This window comes from Sinohyriopsis cumingii, chromosome 4 (assembly GCF_028554795.1).
Source record: "Sinohyriopsis cumingii isolate HCF-2022 chromosome 4, ASM2855479v2, whole genome shotgun sequence".
In the NCBI taxonomy this organism is placed as follows: domain Eukaryota; kingdom Metazoa; phylum Mollusca; class Bivalvia; order Unionida; family Unionidae; genus Sinohyriopsis; species Sinohyriopsis cumingii.
Window position 1 is genome coordinate 90,998,986 of NC_142964.1, and position 19,732 is coordinate 91,018,717.

The 19,732-nt window shown below is 37.3% G+C and overlaps 1 protein-coding gene across 2 annotated transcripts in view; it reads right to left on the reverse strand.

Moving 5' to 3' along the window:
* Positions 1–328: 328 nt before the first annotated feature.
* The window catches only part of LOC149801660 (adenylate kinase isoenzyme 6-like), a 55,836-nt gene continuing 36,432 nt past the window's right edge, over positions 329–19,732 (reverse strand). For both annotated transcript variants that reach the window (XM_089955929.1, XM_089955930.1), the window contains exon 4: positions 329–5,784. In XM_089955929.1, the coding sequence (XP_089812055.1) occupies positions 5,598–5,784 (187 nt within the window). In that variant the 3' untranslated portion in view covers positions 329–5,597. The remainder of the gene's footprint in view (positions 5,785–19,732) is intronic.

A 19,732-nucleotide genomic window follows, 5' to 3' on the forward strand; every position in this document is an offset into this window, starting at 1 on the left:
CAAACCAATTTTCCCCCAATACATTCCTCCCTACAACTCATCTTAAACAGTGCGATTGCCATTAACATTGTTTAAGAAATTGACCTAAATGAATTTCATAGGCTTGATATATGGGTCACGGTGACCTAATTTTGTCCAAGTCTGCATGATGCAGTATTCAAATAATCCTGAAAATAGTTTTATGACTGCTGGTGACAGTGCTTGACAAACTCAGCTAAAAGCAAAAGTTTACCACAGTATTGAGGTTAAATGGCCAGTTGGACAGACAGACATCCAAAACTGCTTTGCTTACAAGCTTAAGGTTTAACAAATGACAGGAAAACTTAAACTGGGAAATCTTTTTGTGATTGTACTGACTTTTACAACATCAAGACAGAAGAAAGAAAACAAATATTTTTCCCCTCAGATAACTGTGGATCACGCTACTTAGATAATAAATACACTGTAAGAAATGATCAAGTACAATACTATGAATACATGTCAACATTGGAAAAATGGTGTGCCTATTCTGAAAAAGCTGCCTATTCAAATCAAGATAAACTGTCTAAACTGCAACATACACACAACTAATATAATCTCTAAAAAAGCACAAAATGTAAAATCAATGGAGTGGCATATAAACCAGATATAAATAGCTTCATTTTTAACATATATTTATATTTATCATTATCAAGAAACACCTTAAACAACAACAAAATCATGGCAAAATAGCTTCAAAGAAAAGTATTATGTCACTCATAAACTGTGATTTAACCAAAGAACATTTTTATTTACTGAGAATGTCCATGAAAATGATCACTCTTTATTTGATTCATAACAGATTCATATAATGTAAAAATATAAAGAAAATTTGGAAAAACTCATCCTTTGTGCCAAAAATTAAATGCACCAGATCCTATTAAAGCTTCAGCCTCAGGAATGTCTTACTAGTAAGTACGGTGTTATTGTCAGCATGGAAGTATCGTCGACCTTCCTAACTTCGTGCCTGTCCATGGTTTATGCGCAATGTTTCACATGACTTCCTGTGCTTGTTTTGAGATCATGATGTCATTAACTTGGCCAATACCTTTCGCTGACAGTGACAGCAAGCGCTGATTAACAATTATTTGACAAAACAATATTTAAATAAGTACTACAATTCAAATCAAAGAAAACACAATAGAAATGTCCAATTTAACAAATGCCATATTTGCCTCAAGTTTGTGGCCCTGGAGCAAGTGTTAGGTGTTCAATACAGGGCTGTTGTTTACATGTTGGTTTAATGGACCTTTTTAATAGTGGGAAACCCAAAACAGACATTGTTTATGACAGCAACGGCAATGCATAAACTTGATTACTGTAATATTCACTGCTTATACCATGTATGGAAAAATGAATCAAATGGACATCCATGCAGAATGAAACTTTTCACTAAATTATTTTAATATAAGAGATAGCATTAAAATAATCTCTTAATAATTCAGCACATGTTTAAACATGGTAATGTTATAGAAAGATTGAAAGAAAAAAAAAAAAAAGCATTATATTATTTCTTTGATATTTTTGACACCATAGTTTTATTGCAGTTTATGTGCATGTAAAAGAAATTAAATACATTACAGATGCAAATATTAATAATACAGAACATCATAAAAGATCAAATAATACATATAGGCCTAATTGTCACATCTTACATCATGTGGCATTTGTTTCAAGAGCATGAACCATGGACATACTTCCGGAAATAAACAAATCTTGACATGATTGGAAAAATGGCAGCTTGCAAAAGAATTGGAAGAGTTCATAAACATTTTTCAACAAAGAATAAATTTAGCAGATATATCAGAACACTTTTTATGGTGATTTTAATAGTTTCACGCAATATTATAAATATTACAATTTATGTTAAGGGCACAAAAGATGGCAGGTCAAGGATAGTATAATCACAAGTTTCAACTGTATAGTACATGTAGTGATTGTGAACATATCAACATTGTGACATCATGGACAAGTCTTCACCAGCAGGCAACAGTGACATTAATAACACAGTATTTTCAAGCAATTTATTTTGTAGATTATACATACATCATAACATTTATCATAAATACAATGCAACATGGTCATTCCCTTAAACGGTACTAAAGACGTAAAGTAAGAAATTATATGTACTCCTGCCCACTTGTAAACAAAGTTTCAAAATTAAAAATGAAATATTAAGTTATAACAAGATTTTCAAGATGGCTGCTGTGATTGCTGAAGTGGCTGTCCTTCTAGTATCATTTTCACTCTGGACAACCCAGACATCACAAGAAGTATTCTGGTGAAAACATCATGTCACAATGAATTCCATTAAGGGGTAGTAGTAAGATTTTCAAAATGGTTGCATGGAAGCCATACTGAAAATCAGCTAGGCACCTTTTTCATTTTGGACCAACAAGACATCATTGGAAGTCTTTCAGTGAAAATCCCATGTCGATACAGTAAGTGATAGCAGTATTTTCAAATGGCTGTCATGGTGGCCATATTGGATGTCAGATCAAAATTGTATTTTTATTTTTTTTTAGGACCAAGAAGACATCAAAATAAATCTCTCAGTGAAAACCTTTTGAGTAGCGAAGTTTTCAAGATGGCTGCCATGGTAACTATATTGGACTTCTGATCATCACTGTTTTCATTCAGATTTGTTTGGTTTTCTGTGGTTTAATGCCATTTTTAGCACACGATAGGCTATACATGGCAGCAAGTAGATCTGGTGGAGGAAGAACCACTGAGCCACAGGAAGCTACTGGCAACCTTTCATGCATACCCATGTTAGTGGAGCGGAGACTTGGCCACCCAGGGCCCCATTTTCGTTCAGGATCAATTAGACATAATATGAAGTCTTTTACTGAAAACCCCATGTTGACATGACTATCCATTCAGAACTATCAATAACTGGATGTTCATGATGGCTACTGTGTTGGCCATATGGTATGCCCAAATGTCACCTTCTTCATTTACGGCCAACCAAATTTCACAAGAATTCACCGAGTGAAAACCCATTTCAACATGATTTTTTTTCATTCAGAAGTAGTGCTAACAAGATGTTCAAGATAGTTGCCACTGAAAGCTACTGGCAAGCTTTAAGACACACCCACATTGTCAAGCTAAGACCCCAACTCGTGCAGACAGAGTTGTGTAGGTGATCTGTAAAAGGAAAGTGACTCAGACCACTTGACTGCCCCAAGCTCCATTTTTGTTCAGGACCAATCAGACATAATAAAAAGTATTTTATTGAAGACCCCATGTTGATCAATTCTGGAGAAGTAGCAATAACAAGATTTTCATGATGGCTACTGTGATGGCCATAATGGATTTCTAAGTGACACCATTTTGACTTTGGGGCAAGTGTATATCACAAGAATTTGTCTGGTGAAAATCCCATGATGAAATTACTTCCTATTCGAAAGGATTTTCAAGATGGTTGTTATCATGGCTATATTGGACATCAGATCAGCATCATTAAGGACCAACTAGACATCATAAGAAGTCCTCCAGTGAAAACTTTCCACTGGATGTCTGAATGGCACCATTTTCATTAAAAACAAACTAGAACATGTGAAGAATGTGTGCATGAAGATTCTGAATTGCAATCCTCCAAACAGTTTAGGAGAAGTAGTGATAACAAGCATGCATATGGACAGACAGATGATGGACAACAAACAATGGACAATGAACTGGCCATCCCACAAGCTCTTCTGTTCCATGACCAGTAGTGGTAAAAAGGACAGTTTTTGCTCTCCTTTGAATACAGCTTGGATAATGTAACTGCTATTTCGTTCAATATGACTTTGAACATAGAACAATCACTGGCAATCAACAGTTACAAAGTAATACAGAACCATTCAAATGCATTCTGTGCTAAACTGGGTGACAAGTATTTTATTTACATTAAAAAAATTCAAGATAGCTGACAGATTCTAAAATTATTTTTTTTAAATAACTGACTTTTAATGTAGTGACCAAATGTCAATCTAAGAAACATTATTTTAACTACAAATTTAAGTGATTTTTTTTTCTTTCTTGAACAGTTAAATCAACTCAGAAACATGCTTAAAAGTAAAAAAGCCAGTCACATACAAGAACAAAATGATGTGAATGCTTCCAAATACTATGCTTTTTATTTCATACTTTTTATGATGAATAGTGATATACATCTGGATTGTGAATGCAAAATAGGCATGAAAAAGAACAGGAAGATTCAGACATATTCTAATGTTGAGCAGTCATTTATACAACTCTTAGTCTTTGTTATATGATCATTAATCCAACAGTACTCGACAAATTTATCACAACAAGTTGACTGAAGGTTGTTCATTCCTTGAAAATCATTAACCTATCCATTTTATCTCCATTTTACACTTAATTTCTAATAAGCGAGTGTAAAACCTTAACAACTAATTTTCAACTTAGTTACAAAATATTTCTCTCTCTTCCCCCCCTCTCTCTCTCTCATATTCATATTTATACATAAACAAGCACGGAGGTGCCAACCCCTACCAACAACAAATAGGACTAAATTAAAAGATCAGAATCGGAACATAAAATGAGGAATACCTCAAAATTTATCCAACAATATTATATAAGCATTTAACTCTAATTATATATAGTAGTTATTAGTTGAAACATGCATTCTACAATCTTCTCTCCCACTATGTGCCATACTAAAGTCAATCAAGAACTGACTGCAAAAGGCATGCCATACCACAATGATGCCTTGCATATCCCAGTTTGAATCTCTGTAGAGCATTTTATTATCGAGGTATAGTCTGTATTTGTGGACGTTTGTTTCATAATCTTTCTCAAACTTCATCAACTGAACAGGAGCTCTTAGCTGACGTGCTATTTGACTAGTTCATACACAACTGTTTTAGTGACCAACTAATCCTTTTACATTTTTGCAAACAGTGTGAATGAAGTTCAATTTACAAGAAAAACCAAGTGAAGGATGATGGGCAGAAACATGGACACAAAGACAAATATGAACAGTCACAATATAACAGCAGCTATGAAAAAGGGAAGTGACAATTCCCATGAATGCCCAAGGAGAAAACTGTATAACTGGTATAAGCTGTATAACCCTTGTTTGGAATCATTCTGTCTCGCCAGTGACATAATTTAAACTGATTGCTTGTTTTTTCTGGGGTTTAACACCATTTTTCAACAACTTATATGCTATACACAGCAGGCCAGTATATTTGGTGGAGAAAGCACTCTGAAGGTACCATTGATCCACAGGAAACAAATGACAAACTTTCTCACATACCCACTTTGGTTAAGCCAAAACTCAAATCACACAGATAAAGGTGAGATTTGTGTTATCTGTAAAGACAATAATTCTTAAAACACACGGCCGCCCAGGGGTCCGACATAATGATGTCATGAAGATATGCATAAGTAAAGCATAAATTAAACAAAGTTAATTCATTGATGATGGTAAAATAAAGCAATTCAACAGACACACAAACTAACAAAGCCTTCACATGCAAAAATTCTCACACCAATTCAGTGTATGACATGTACTCATTACTCCATTCACTGTGTAATCTTGTCAACAAAAACAACAATATGCCACTTAGCTAGTGACTATTCCTCCACTCATCAACCCAATTTGAAATTTTTTCCAAATTTGCCTCCAAGTCATCTGGTGTATTACTGGGAAGTTCATGAACAATGTCCTTGTTGTAAGAGTCCACAGCTTCCTCTAAGATAGTCTGAAATATTTCACACTGAATGTTGTCCTCCAGTTTCTTCCCAGTGTAGCCTCTGAAAAGTTTTAGAAGAAAGTTTTAAAACTATTTCAATAAAATGTACATCAAGGGTAACCAGATCTGTAAGGGGAGAGTCTTTAACCTATTCATTCTCTTCTGTACAAATTTCTTCTATTCTAGTGATCAAGCCTTTCGAAAAAAGCAGATTAAAGCATAGGATCTCAATACAAAAATGGCTTATTATACAACAAATATAAAGCACAGGGCCCATGAAGGACAATGTCAAACCTACTCATCTCAAAGATATAATACTGAGGTTTATTTTTACTTATTTTTCAATCCTCTATATCTGAAAACCATAAATTTCAATTATAATTAAATTAAACAATTGACAAATTATTGCTTTTAAAAGTATTACCCTCACTAATGTTGCAGCAGGCATTATGTACCCACAATATGTGTGCATAAGCAACGAAATAGGAGAAAATATATATATATATATATATATATATATATATATATATATATATATATATATATCTTAAGAGGAGATGATAACATAAGTGACTTGTGATCATTTATGGGATGAATGGTACTTTTGAGGAAATGCAAGCACTGAACTGACTAATCTGTCCTACAGTCTATATAATAAAATACTTTTAAATGACAAAATTGTTGGGAAATATTATGAAAATACAATGCATTATAGGTAAGAACATTTCTTCTTTATAACTGCTGAGTACAGAAAGCATCTTCAATATTCCTGAGTGACAAGATTTTCAAAGTAGGCACAGTGGCATCCATACTGAATATAACATCAGCCCCATTTTTATTTGGAAGAAATCAGACACCATTTGACAACTTTTGGTGAAAACCCATGTTGATATGACCATCCATTCAGGAGAATTTGAGATAAGATCTTCAATATGTACATTGTGGCAACCATAGTTTGAGATCAGATTGGCATGATTTTATTCAGGCCCAACCTGACATCACAACAAGAGTTTCTCGAAGGGACTGACACTCTACTGGCGGAAAAGAAATACCAGAAATTAAAGATAAGACTATTTCTTCCTTTCAACCATTGAGAGTTGAAAATACATCCAATGTTTTTCAGCAATAACAAGATTTTCAAATTAGCTACCGTGATGGACATCAGAATGGTTCCATTTCTTTTAGGACCAAGCAGACATCATAAGAAGTCTTCTGGTGAGAACCAAAAACCATCCATTGAAGGGGTTAGTGACAGAAAAATTTCCAGAAGCAGTCATTGCAGCCATACCAGCTGTACAACTAGCACCATTTTCATTCAGAATCAATGAGGCATCGTAAGAAGTCTACCCGTGAAAACCTAATGTTGATACAGTCATCCATTTGGGAATAGTAGAGATAACATTTTCACAAGTGTTTGTTAACATTTTCATTGAGGCCCAACTAGGCAATCGAAGAACACATCTGATTAAAACCCATGTCAAAATGACTTTCAATTTAATAGAAGCAGTAACAAGATGTTTAAGATGACCACATCAGTGTCTGTATTGGACATCAGATCAGTACCATTTTAATTTAGATTTAACAAGATATTATAAGAATTCTTCAGATGAAACCCCCTGCTCATGTGACTTTCCAGTTTTTAGGAGTAAGAATAACAACATTTTCAAGATGGCCATCCTGCGGACCATACTGGATATCAGATTCACAACAGTTCCATTTAGGACCAACAGAAAGTGACAAGAAATCTTCTACAATGTCAATATTACCAGTCATCGTGGAGTCAACTAAATAGACAGCATAACAAGCCTTTCTGTGAAAACACCATGCTGATATGACCATTCATTCTGGAGAAGTAGAGGTAACAAGCTTTTCAAGATAGCAACTGTGGGGGCCATAATGACTGAGTCGCACCATTGTCATTTAGGACCACCTGGACATCGTAAGTGCTCTAGTTAAAACGCCATGTCAATATGACTTTTTATTCAGAAGTAGTGATAAAAAGTTTTTCAAGATGGCAGCTGTTGTGACCATATTGCTTTCAAGATTGGCACCATATTCATTCAAGACTAACTAGACATTAAAAGACATTTTTCAGTGAAAACCCCATGCTGATATTACCATCATTTAGTAGGAGCAGTAGTGATAAAAAGATTTTCGAGATGGCTTCTGTGGTGACTATATTGGATATCTGCACCATTTTCACTTATGACCAACATGTCATCATACAGTCTCTCAGAGGAAACCTCATGCTGATATGACCATCACACAGAAGCAGCTGTGACAAGATATGGGCCATATTGATGTCTAAGCAGCATCATTTTCATTAAAATACTTCAAGGATATTAGCAATAGTAACAATAACAAATTTATGGTAACAGATGGACAGCAGAACAGACCACAGGCTATACCATTAACTCTTCTGGTCATGCTTCTCTGAAAATAATAACTCCATTAGAAATTACTTCTGTTACATCCTGAATCCATGTATAGCCTATCTTGTGCTGAAAAATGGCAGTAAACCCTACAACAATCAGCCCTCCCCCAGAGAAGAAAAAGTGTTATACTTGTATAAAAAAGGAAACTCTTACAGATTACCTCCCCTTAAAATGCTATGTGTGCTCCATATACAGGATCATGTCAGTTTTTAACTTGAGCACTGTATGAGACATTATTGCAAGTGGTTTAGTGGGGTTGGAAGGGATTAAAGTAATGTCACTGGGTAAATATTTACAAAATTTACAATGAAATTTCCTTTATCTGTCAAATACATTATCTAACGACTACAACATCAGGAGAATAGGTCAGAGGAGGAAATGTCGAGCATCCATCTTCTGTCTATAAGAACCCTGCAGGGTCAAAAAGACTCTCTACCGTTAAGGGTAAAACTCTCTTAATGATAGCTGACATAACCAAATATAAATATATATACATGGGCAAAGAACTATCATGTAGACTCCCGTACTTGATAAACAACTACAAAGGAAGGTTTTTCTTGGGCAAATCCTGCAAAAGTTTACAGGTCCTACCCCTGGATGCAGTTGTGTCACTAGTGGAGTGGTCTGGCGACTCTCTGGGAAGCAATTATGGGACCAATTAGATTCAACTCGATGTTTTTTAAGACTTTGTTAAGAAACAGAAAAAAGGAAAAAGTGGATTGGGCATGCCAACTGACTGATTCCATTATATCTTTAACTGAGACATTGTATTAAAGGCAAGAGATGTTACAATGAAAGGCATACTCATAGAAACAGCTCTAATTTCACGAGCCAAAATCCTTATCAGACATATCTGTTCCTGTGTGAGATCTGAGTATGCTAACTGGATGTGTTTGCTTACTCTTGATGCTGAACCCATGTCTAACAGGATGTATGTCTGGTATGATAGTTCCTTCAGGCAGTGGACAGAGATTCGAACTTAGAAGAGTTGATTCATGATAGATTTCACTTTGGTAGCATGTCAGCAAAAGAGGTCAGGATAGATCAAAGTTGTTTAGCAGTCTGAGAGATCGTTATAATGGCTAAAGTTGAGATGCCCATGATGTCTGAGTGTGTCAGAAATCGTGGAGCAATATCCCATAACAGTTATTGGTGCTACCTTCTTACTTTCAAAGAGAAAAAGAAATAAGTTAGTCAGCTGGGGAATGTAGGTTGAAAGTGGTTTGACATCATTTGCACGACACCACACACAAGAAAACCACACCATTTTCCCTCATAAACTTTTAAAGGGGAGGGCCATGTAGCTGAAGAGATCCTCTCCACAACTGAATACTAAGACTTTTTTGTGCAAGGCCTTCCAGACAAGAGCCATGCATGAAGATGTTTCTACCATACATGGATAAAAGATTAGCAACTCTGGCTGTTTGAGAAGCTTCGGGGTCGCTAGGAATTTCCTGTGCATGTCAGCCAAGTCAAGATCAGTGATTCATAACTTGTCCCATCACAGAGGAGCAGTCAGGATAATTTTGAAATCTGTGCCTTTCATTTTCTTGATTAACTTCAGAATCAGAACTGATGGGTGTAAGGAATATGCCCAGATTCACTACCAGTCAACCGAAAGAGCATTGATAGCACTGGTCAACAGTGAAATCATTACTGACTTGAAAAGGCCCTAATCTGTAGTATTTTGGTGTGCCGAACACGAATATAACCGTGAAAAATTTGTATTGGCTCTCGTTTTGAAGATATTCATATACCTCATTTTCTATGTTTCACTGTGTAAATTTCTCCAGTAGGACTGCAGCAACATCCAGAATAATGATGTAACATTGCATAATACCATCATGCTCACATCATCCACAGTTGATTGCATCATTTTCTGATGCAATGCAATACTAATGCCATGCGGCTGCTGAAGTAAGTTGACGTCAGCAGTGTACTATACATGTGTAGGCCTATTATACTAATGCCAGGCGGCTGCTGAAGCTGACGTAAGCAGTGTACTATATAAAGCCCAATCAGATAGGTTCAGCATTTAAAATATTTTAGACGTTGTGCGAGACAGTTCAAGCTACTGTTACATAAAACTTATTATTTTATCCATTTACGTACAATAAAGAACAGTAATGCCTCGAAAGTGTGTTAATACCGCGGACAATTTTTGCTATATTTGTGGGGAAGTGACATTTGCCAACCAGAAGAAAAGTATCAATTCTCAAGTGAAGAAGGCATATCATCTTTACTTCGGATGCAAGGTTGGTGACCAAGACAAGCCTTGGGCTCCGCATATATGCTGTGCTACATGTACAACACAGCTTTCACAGTGGTTGAATTGCAAAAGGTCATCAATGCCGTTTGCAGTCCCAATGGTGTGGAGAGAGCCAAGCAACCACCTAAATGACTGTTACTTCTGCTTGGTTCCTCCTCTTTCTGGCGGAATAACGAAGCGAAAGAAGTCGAGAATAGTCTACCCAAACATTCCGTCTGCATTGAGACCAGTTCCACATGGTGAGGGACTTCCTATTCCAGAACCTCCAGCAGAATATTCTCTTGATTCATCTGACGAAGACAAAGGTGAGTCGACCTGTTCTTCTCCTGGTCCATCAGCATGCAGTGATCCAGATTTTCACTGTGGTGCATCATCAACCCCACACAGAATAACACAGGAAGAACTAAATGACCTGATTCGTGATTTGGACTTATCAAAGAACAAGGCAGAATTGCTAGGATCAAGACTCCAACAATGGAATCTTCTAGAAGAAGATGTCACAATTACTGCATATCGAAAGCGCCACCAGCAATTGGAGCCTTTCTTCAGAAAGGAAAGTAATCTGATATTCTGTTCCGATATTGAGGGCCTCATGAATGCTTTAAAAATCACTCATGACCCACAAGAATGGAGACTATTTGTGGACTCTTCGAAACTGAGTCTCAAGGCTGTGCTTTTGCACAATGGAAACATTCTTCCATCTATTCCAGTAGCGTATGCTGTCCACATGAAAGAGACATACGATAACTTAAGGCAGCTACTGAATTCCATTGAGTATAACAAGTACAGCTGGCACCTCTGTGGTGATTTGAAGGTAGTTGCCCTTTTAATGGGACTGCAGCAAGGATATACAAAATACATGTGTTTCTTATGCGAGTGGGATAGCCGAGCAAGGGAAATGCACTACATGAGGAAGGAATGGACTCACAGGCAGAATGTAGCCATTGGAGAGAAGAATATCCAACACCCAGCTCTGGTTGAGGCTCAGAAAATCTTGCTACCACCCCTTCACATCAAACTAGGTTTGATGAAGAACTTCGTGAAAGCCATTGACCGGACTTTGCCAGCATTCCGATACCTGCATGAAAAATTCCCTCGACTCAGCGAAGCAAAGACTAAAGAGGGAGTTTTTGTGGGTCCTCAGATTCGAGAGCTTTTCAAAGATGACCGGTTCAACAACTTGCTGGAAGGTGACGCGAAACAAGCATGGAATGCTTTTCGCCTAGTTTCTACAAACTTCCTCGGAAATGTTAGGGCAGAAAACTATAAGGAACTAGTAGAAGACATGTTGATGAAGTATAAGAAACTTGGCTGCAATATGTCTCTAAAGATTCACTTCCTTCATTCCCATTTGGATTTCTTTCCTAGCAACTGTGGTATTGTTAGTGATGAACACGGCGAACGTTTTCATCAAGATATCGCAACAATGGAACAAAGATACCAGGGAAAATGGTCCACTACAATGCTGGCTGACTACTGCTGGACACTCCTCAGAGATGCTCCCGAACAGCTGTACAAGAGACAGGCGAAGAAATCTAAGATGTAGTCAATGACTTGATTTTTTATAGCTAGGCTATTACAGTTGACCTTTTACTATTGGAATGCATTTCGTTATGTAAACATTAATTTCTTGCAGATTACAAAAAAACTAGAGCCAATTTTGCAATTTGACTGTCATATTCGTGTTCAGCACATAAAAATTGATAAGAATTGACTAATTTTATTTCAGTAACATGACTTTTGTAAAAATTTGTTGTCCAGTGTAGCCTATACATTCAGATCCGGAAATGGTTGTTGTTCCACAAAATATTGAGCATGCCTGGAATGTGTTGTAATGCTTATTTTGATGTTGGAAACACCAAGGAAGGTAGCCCCATATCAACTGTGAAGGTAACTGACCACTACTGAATTGTCTGGCATTATTAAGACTGTTTTAGAATGAAAACAGACAAACATGGGAGCCTTTTAAGGATTGCCTTCATTTCCATGATGTTGATATGAAGGGTTCTCTCCTCTTGTGTCCACTTGCCACAGCAAGGCCTTGAAATGGAATTTCTTGACACTAGCCATTCTCTGTTCTGCCACTACATAAAGTGCCTGATTTCAAATGAGATCTTTATCTGTGGACTTAATGAACAAGAAATCGGGACAGCCTGGGTGATTATCTTGTCCAATGTTCAGGTAAAAACCCGAAGACTAAAGGCTATGGCTGAAAGGTAAAGCACGAAACTGATAAAGTGCTCCCTTGTCAATTAAATGCAGGCATTTTCTTGCCCTTTTTTCTAGTAATGTCTTTATCTCCTTCTATAGCATTTCAGCCTTCAGTGGGTCAGTTGGAGTCACCATCATGACGGGGGATGCTGAAAGTGTTGGGAGCTGGCTGAAGGATCTGTGAAGCCCCTCAGAAACCAATTTTGACAACCATTTGGTACATAACCTTTGGAACAGAATGAGCCTGGCACCCACCTGAGGGCTGCCAGGGGTGGGTGGGGTGATAGAGATGATAAGTGATTGTTTGTGGTTAGAAGGACTAGATGATAAGAAAACCTGCCTTCTCTTTCCCCTCACTGACTGCCTGTGAGAAGGATTAGACAATCTTTTATTGCTTCCTGTGCCTCTGTAAGATTGTCACATCAGAGAATAACCTTTATTATACCTCTGACACTGGCCATCCAGTCTCTGAGCTGCTTGTGTGAGACAAAAATGGATTCTGTACCGACAACTGAAGAGGAATCTTCTGTGCTGCCTGTTTTCTGACTTACTGTCTACGTTCCCCAAATACGAGTGGACACCCAAATGGAAGGAAGGACAAAGTCGCTACATGGTGTTGTTTGAGCAATGCAGAGACCACAAGAGTATCCCTTCATATTAGATCTTGGTTAGATGAAGCTGTTAGGGCATTAGTCATAGCTGATAGGCCACCCAATTAATTACTTTGATCTTCATCCTTCTCAGCCAAGACAGGCCAAATGCAAGAGAGGAAACAGAAACCACATTATGTACAAGTCTTTATCTGGCACTGAATACCATCAGTCCACCTTGTAATACAGAGGGGACAATGTATTTATGGCAGTGAAATCTTTGTCAAGGCTAGGCACATCTGCATGATAGACATAACTGTGCGACCTGTACAGATACAGAGAATAATTGGTCAGAAGTTGGCTTGCTGAAAAACAGGTCTTGTTATTACCTGGATCACCATCTATTTCCACAATCTTCAAATAATGTTGTAAATTTCTGATGGATAAATGTACATCATCTTTGTCCTTATCAATAAAAACCATGACTCTGCAAGCTGTATTTGTAATCAACTGCGGTGGGTAGAAAAAATATGAAAAATTTCTACTATGGCTACATTAAAATTTAATTCGGTTCCTTCCATGTAGGCTTGGAACAATCTGTACAAGTCAGAATGATTGCCAACCTAAGGGTCCTCTTCCTATAGTATCCTGGATTTATGTCATACCATATGGCAAAGACAATGACATCTCATCAGCATGCATTGACTAAAATCTTCCACACTGGTAGGTTATGAAAGGTAGTTTTGGAACATTCCAGATTGATTGTACACCAATATAATGACCTGGCATGGCTGGGTAGGTATGGTCAGTGGGACTGGTTAGCCCTAGAAGAATGGCTGGCTTGCTGGTCCAGGCAGAAAAGTCAGCATAAGACATTGACGCTGATGGTATAAATAAACAATGTTTGACAAATGATACCATACCATATTTACTGTCTGAACAGATAGTCAATTTGGTCGAAAACCAGGACTGCAAATGAACTGTGGTCAGTTGGTTGCCCTTAGAGCTTGGTGGGTTGGTTAAATGCCGAAGCTGTAAATAATTCACCATAAAAATGATGCTGGATGGATCAGTCACCAAAATCATAAAACATTCCTATGTGCCTGGCTTCGTTGCCTATATCATGTTCGGGTGGCAAGCTTGACTTATACCCAGTAGGTTGTCTAGATTTGCACAATGCAACTTCACTGTATTTGCTTGTCAACATTTTTGTTGACAAAGCTCTATGGATCATACTAATCATGATCGATTCAAGATCTCTGCTGGTGTCCGTAGTCCATGTAGATAAGCAATTTAACAGGTGGAGGGCGAGTCATTCCAATTTCCTTGGCTAAACTAGATAACAAGTCAAAGGGAGGGTGTAAACTTAAAATGTCTTGATAACTAGATTTGGACTGAACCATATTTTTCCTTGCCCTTGAGCTGTTTTCTAAGAACATTGGACCATACATCTTCTGTCCACCAAGCGCACACTTCACATATCCTGGACAATGAACATTTAGTGCAGGCAAGGCAGGACTCATGACCGACTTCTGCCACCTTGAAATGCCTGCATTTTTCTACATTTAATAGTCATATTGTTGCGGACTATCAGAAAATATAAAGAGCAAAACACACCTGGTGTCAATACAATGCGACAAAATGGCTATCAAATAATTAATGTATATATTCATTCATTAGATTTCATAATTAATATTAGTTCAAATGGAAAAAGAAGAAAAAAAAGTTAAAAATTAATTTAACAAGGGTAGAACACTATAGTACCGTATTTACCGCATATGTTGGGACACGATAAAATAATTATTTTTTTTCCTGTCCCAGAACTTATGGTGAAACATTTTTTTCACTTTGGTCATATGTCCCAAGACTTAAGAAATGAAATAAAATTGTATTTGTGCTTCCCACCATCCCACTGCACGTTGCAATAAAATAGATAAATAAAACATTGAATTGATAATAAAAAGAAAGAAACTAACCTTGTGCTGTTATCATTTATTCCTTTTTTTCAACATAAGCAGTTAAGAATAAAATATTTCCACGAAATCTGTATGCATAGGATTCTATACTGTAACGTGTATCAATTATTTCCGATACATCACACCATGTTGTTCACATGAACATTGAGAAGCAATTGTGTGTGGTTGTGCTCCAAAGCTTGAACATGTTATCCGACTGAAAACTGGAGCCAACAAAATCGCAAAGAAAGACGGAAATAGTCAACCGATATCTTGAAGACGCCATTCACGCATGACATGGTGTTGGGTGCAAAATAATCAAGATTGAATTATATCCAGGTCTACTGTATGACAGTATGTCGCAAATAAAAATGATCATTTGAAAACATATTCACTTAAGTGTAATTGACAATCTTTTCACCAGCTTTGGTTTCAAAATTACCCTTACTATTTACCCGCAGACTGTAACCACAGATGCCGAACACACAGAACATAGAAGCCCTGGTGGTGAATAAACACGACTGGCAGCAATCAGTTAACTCCTTCTTTGAACCTACCGACAGGACATCAAAGACAAAAGGTGATATTTATTACAAAGCAAGCCGATCTCAGAAGCCGACTTTGGTTACTTTTTTATTGTTTGGTAAAGGATATCAATACAAAGGTTATTTTATTGCAAAGCAAGCCGACATCGGAAGCTGACTGGATTTTGTAAAGTGAGCCTATATATATATATATATATATATATATATATATATATATATATATATAATATACAAAGACGGCCGAGATATCGAAGAAACTTGGGTTTCTTTTCAATTATAATCACGGGAATTTTGAAAATAAATTGAAACAATGGAGCAAATTTTGACGCAATATAGTGCTTTGTGCACAGATGTCGATGAATTCGCAAACGAGAGGGAAATAATCAAGCGATATATTGAAGACAACTGCCATTCACGCATTGCACGGTGTTAGGTTCAAAATAGCCAAGAATAATTTTTATCCAGGTCTACTGTATGACAGTATCTAGCAAAAAAAAAAAAAAATCATTATTTAAAAACACATTCACTTGAGTGCAAGTGACAATCTTTTCGACTCACAGGGTTACAAAAGTATCATTACTATTTATCTGCATACATCAGTGCACCTTCGTAATAATTACTACAAAAAATGCCAAGCACATAGAAGCCCTGGTGGTAAATAAACACAGCTGGCAGCCAAAAGTAAACTTCTTTGAACTTACCGACAGGACATCAAAGACAAAGGTTATTTTTATCACAAAGCAAGCCGACTTTGGAAGCCGAATTTTTTTAAATGGATATCAATACAAAGATTATTTTATTGCAAAGCAAGCTGACCTCAGAAGCCGACTTGGATTCTTTTACGTGTGCCGAATTTTTAGCTTTGAATAAACAAAGACGGCCGAGATATGGCAGCTAGCTGGGGTTTCTTTTCACCAGTATTCACATTTTTTCAAATAAAGTGAAACAATGGAACAGTTTTTAAAGCTTACAATATAATGCTTCGTGCGCGAACATCGATGACCCAGCATCATCCAGAAGATTTGGAGCAAAATAAAATCACGTGATGAATAGATCATTTCGCCGACAATATGATCATTAACATGGATAAAACTCTAGTGTACTTTGATTGCATTCCTGGATGGACTGACTACACTGGTCAACAGTGAAATCATTACTGACTTGAAAAGGCCCTAATCTGTAGTATTTTGGTGTGCCGAACACGAATATAACCGTGAAAAATTTGTATTGGCTCTCGTTTTGAAGATATTCATATACCTCATTTTCTATGTTTCACTGTGTAAATTTCTCCAGTAGGACTGCAGCAACATCCGGAATAATATGTAACATTGCATAATACCATCATGCTCACATCATCCACAGTTGATTGCATCATTTTCTGATGCAATGCAATACTAATGCCATGCGGCTGCTGAAGTAAGTTGACGTCAGCAGTGTACTATACATGTGTAGGCCTATTATACTAATGCCAGGCGGCTGCTGAAGCTGACGTAAGCAGTGTACTATATAAAGCCCAATCAGATAGGTTCAGCATTTAAAATATTTTAGACGTTGTGCGAGACAGTTCAAGCTACTGTTACATAAAACTTATTATTTTATCCATTTACGTACAATAAAGAACAGTAATGCCTCGAAAGTGTGTTAATACCGCGGACAATTTTTGCTATATTTGTGGGGAAGTGACATTTGCCAACCAGAAGAAAAGTATCAATTCTCAAGTGAAGAAGGCATATCATCTTTACTTCGGATGCAAGGCTGGTGACCAAGACAAGCCTTGGGCTCCGCATATATGCTGTGCTACATGTACAACACAGCTTTCACAGTGGTTGAATTGCAAAAGGTCATCAATGCCGTTTGCAGTCCCAGTGGTGTGGAGAGAGCCAAGCAACCACCTAAATGACTGTTACTTCTGCTTGGTTCCTCCTCTTTCCGGCGGAATAACGAAGCGAAAGAAGTCGAGAATAGTCTACCCAAACATTCCGTCTGCATTGAGACCAGTTCCACATGGTGAGGGACTTCCTATTCCAGAACCTCCAGCAGAATATTCTCTTGATTCATCTGACGAAGACAAAGGTGAGTCGACCTGTTCTTCTCCTGGTCCATCAGCATGCAGTGATCCAGATTTTCACTGTGGTGCATCATCAACCCCACACAGAATAACACAGGAAGAACTAAATGACCTGATTCGTGATTTGGACTTATCAAAGAACAAGGCAGAATTGCTAGGATCAAGACTCCAACAATGGAATCTTCTAGAAGAAGATGTCACAATTACTGCATATCGAAAGCGCCACCAGCAATTGGAGCCTTTCTTCAGAAAGGAAAGTAATCTGATATTCTGTTCCGATATTGAGGGCCTCATGAATGCTTTAAAAATCACTCATGACCCACAAGAATGGAGACTATTTGTGGACTCTTCGAAACTGAGTCTCAAGGCTGTGCTTTTGCACAATGGAAACATTCTTCCATCTATTCCAGTAGCGTATGCTGTCCACATGAAAGAGACATACGATAACTTAAGGCAGCTACTGAATTCCATTGAGTATAACAAGTACAGCTGGCACCTCTGTGGTGATTTGAAGGTAGTTGCCCTTTTAATGGGACTGCAGCAAGGATATACAAAATACATGTGTTTCTTATGCGAGTGGGATAGCCGAGCAAGGGAAATGCACTACATGAGGAAGGAATGGACTCACAGGCAGAATGTAGCCATTGGAGAGAAGAATATCCAACACCCAGCTCTGGTTGAGGCTCAGAAAATCTTGCTACCACCCCTTCACATCAAACTAGGTTTGATGAAGAACTTCGTGAAAGCCATTGACCGGACTTTGCCAGCATTCCGATACCTGCATGAAAAATTCCCTCGACTCAGCGAAGCAAAGATTAAAGAGGGAGTTTTTGTGGGTCCTCAGATTCGAGAGCTTTTCAAAGATGACCGGTTCAACAACTTGCTGGAAGGTGACGCGAAACAAGCATGGAATGCTTTTCGCCTAGTTTCTACAAACTTCCTCGGAAATGTTAGGGCAGAAAACTATAAGGAACTAGTAGAAGACATGTTGATGAAGTATAAGAAACTTGGCTGCAATATGTCTCTAAAGATTCACTTCCTTCATTCCCATTTGGATTTCTTTCCTAGCAACTGTGGTATTGTTAGTGATGAACACGGCGAACGTTTTCATCAAGATATCGCAACAATGGAACAAAGATACCAGGGAAAATGGTCCACTACAATGCTGGCTGACTACTGCTGGACACTCCTCAGAGATGCTCCCGAACAGCTGTACAAGAGACAGGCGAAGAAATCTAAGATGTAGTCAATGACTTGATTTTTTATAGCTAGGCTATTACAGTTGACCTTTTACTATTGGAAAGCATTTCGTTATGTAAACATTAATTTTTTGCAGATTACAAAAAAACTAGAGCCAATTTTGCAATTTGACTGTCATATTCGTGTTCAGCACATAAAAATTGATAAGAATTGACTAATTTTATTTCAGTAACATGACTTTTGTAAAAATTTGTTGTCCAGTGCTATAAGATGGGCGTCAAAAGTGTGAGAATTAGCAAGACTAGTGAAGATTTGAAAACATCTGACTTTTGTCCTTGCAGTTTCCGCTTCAGGTGATGTGTTGTCTCTAACATTTTTTCACGGTATGAGAAAGCTAAAAATATATTAAAGTACAAAAAGAATAGATCGTACGTGTGCAGGAGAAGGGTTGTGTTGATGAGATGCTGCTGCAGTGGATTGAAGAGTTTTATTTCAAGTATACAGTTTTATATTTTTTTAAAATAAAATTTCAGTTGGAGTGCAATTTCCGACATGTAGCTTTGGAATGATTTAAATGGCGTCCCATAACTTACAACTCGAAAAAAACGATGTGTCCCAGAACATACAGTGCACAAAAAAATTACTTTTAAAATTAATTTATGGTGTCCCAACAAATACGGTGTCCCAACCTATACGGTAAATACGGTAATTACAAAGATACTTTTAATATTATAAT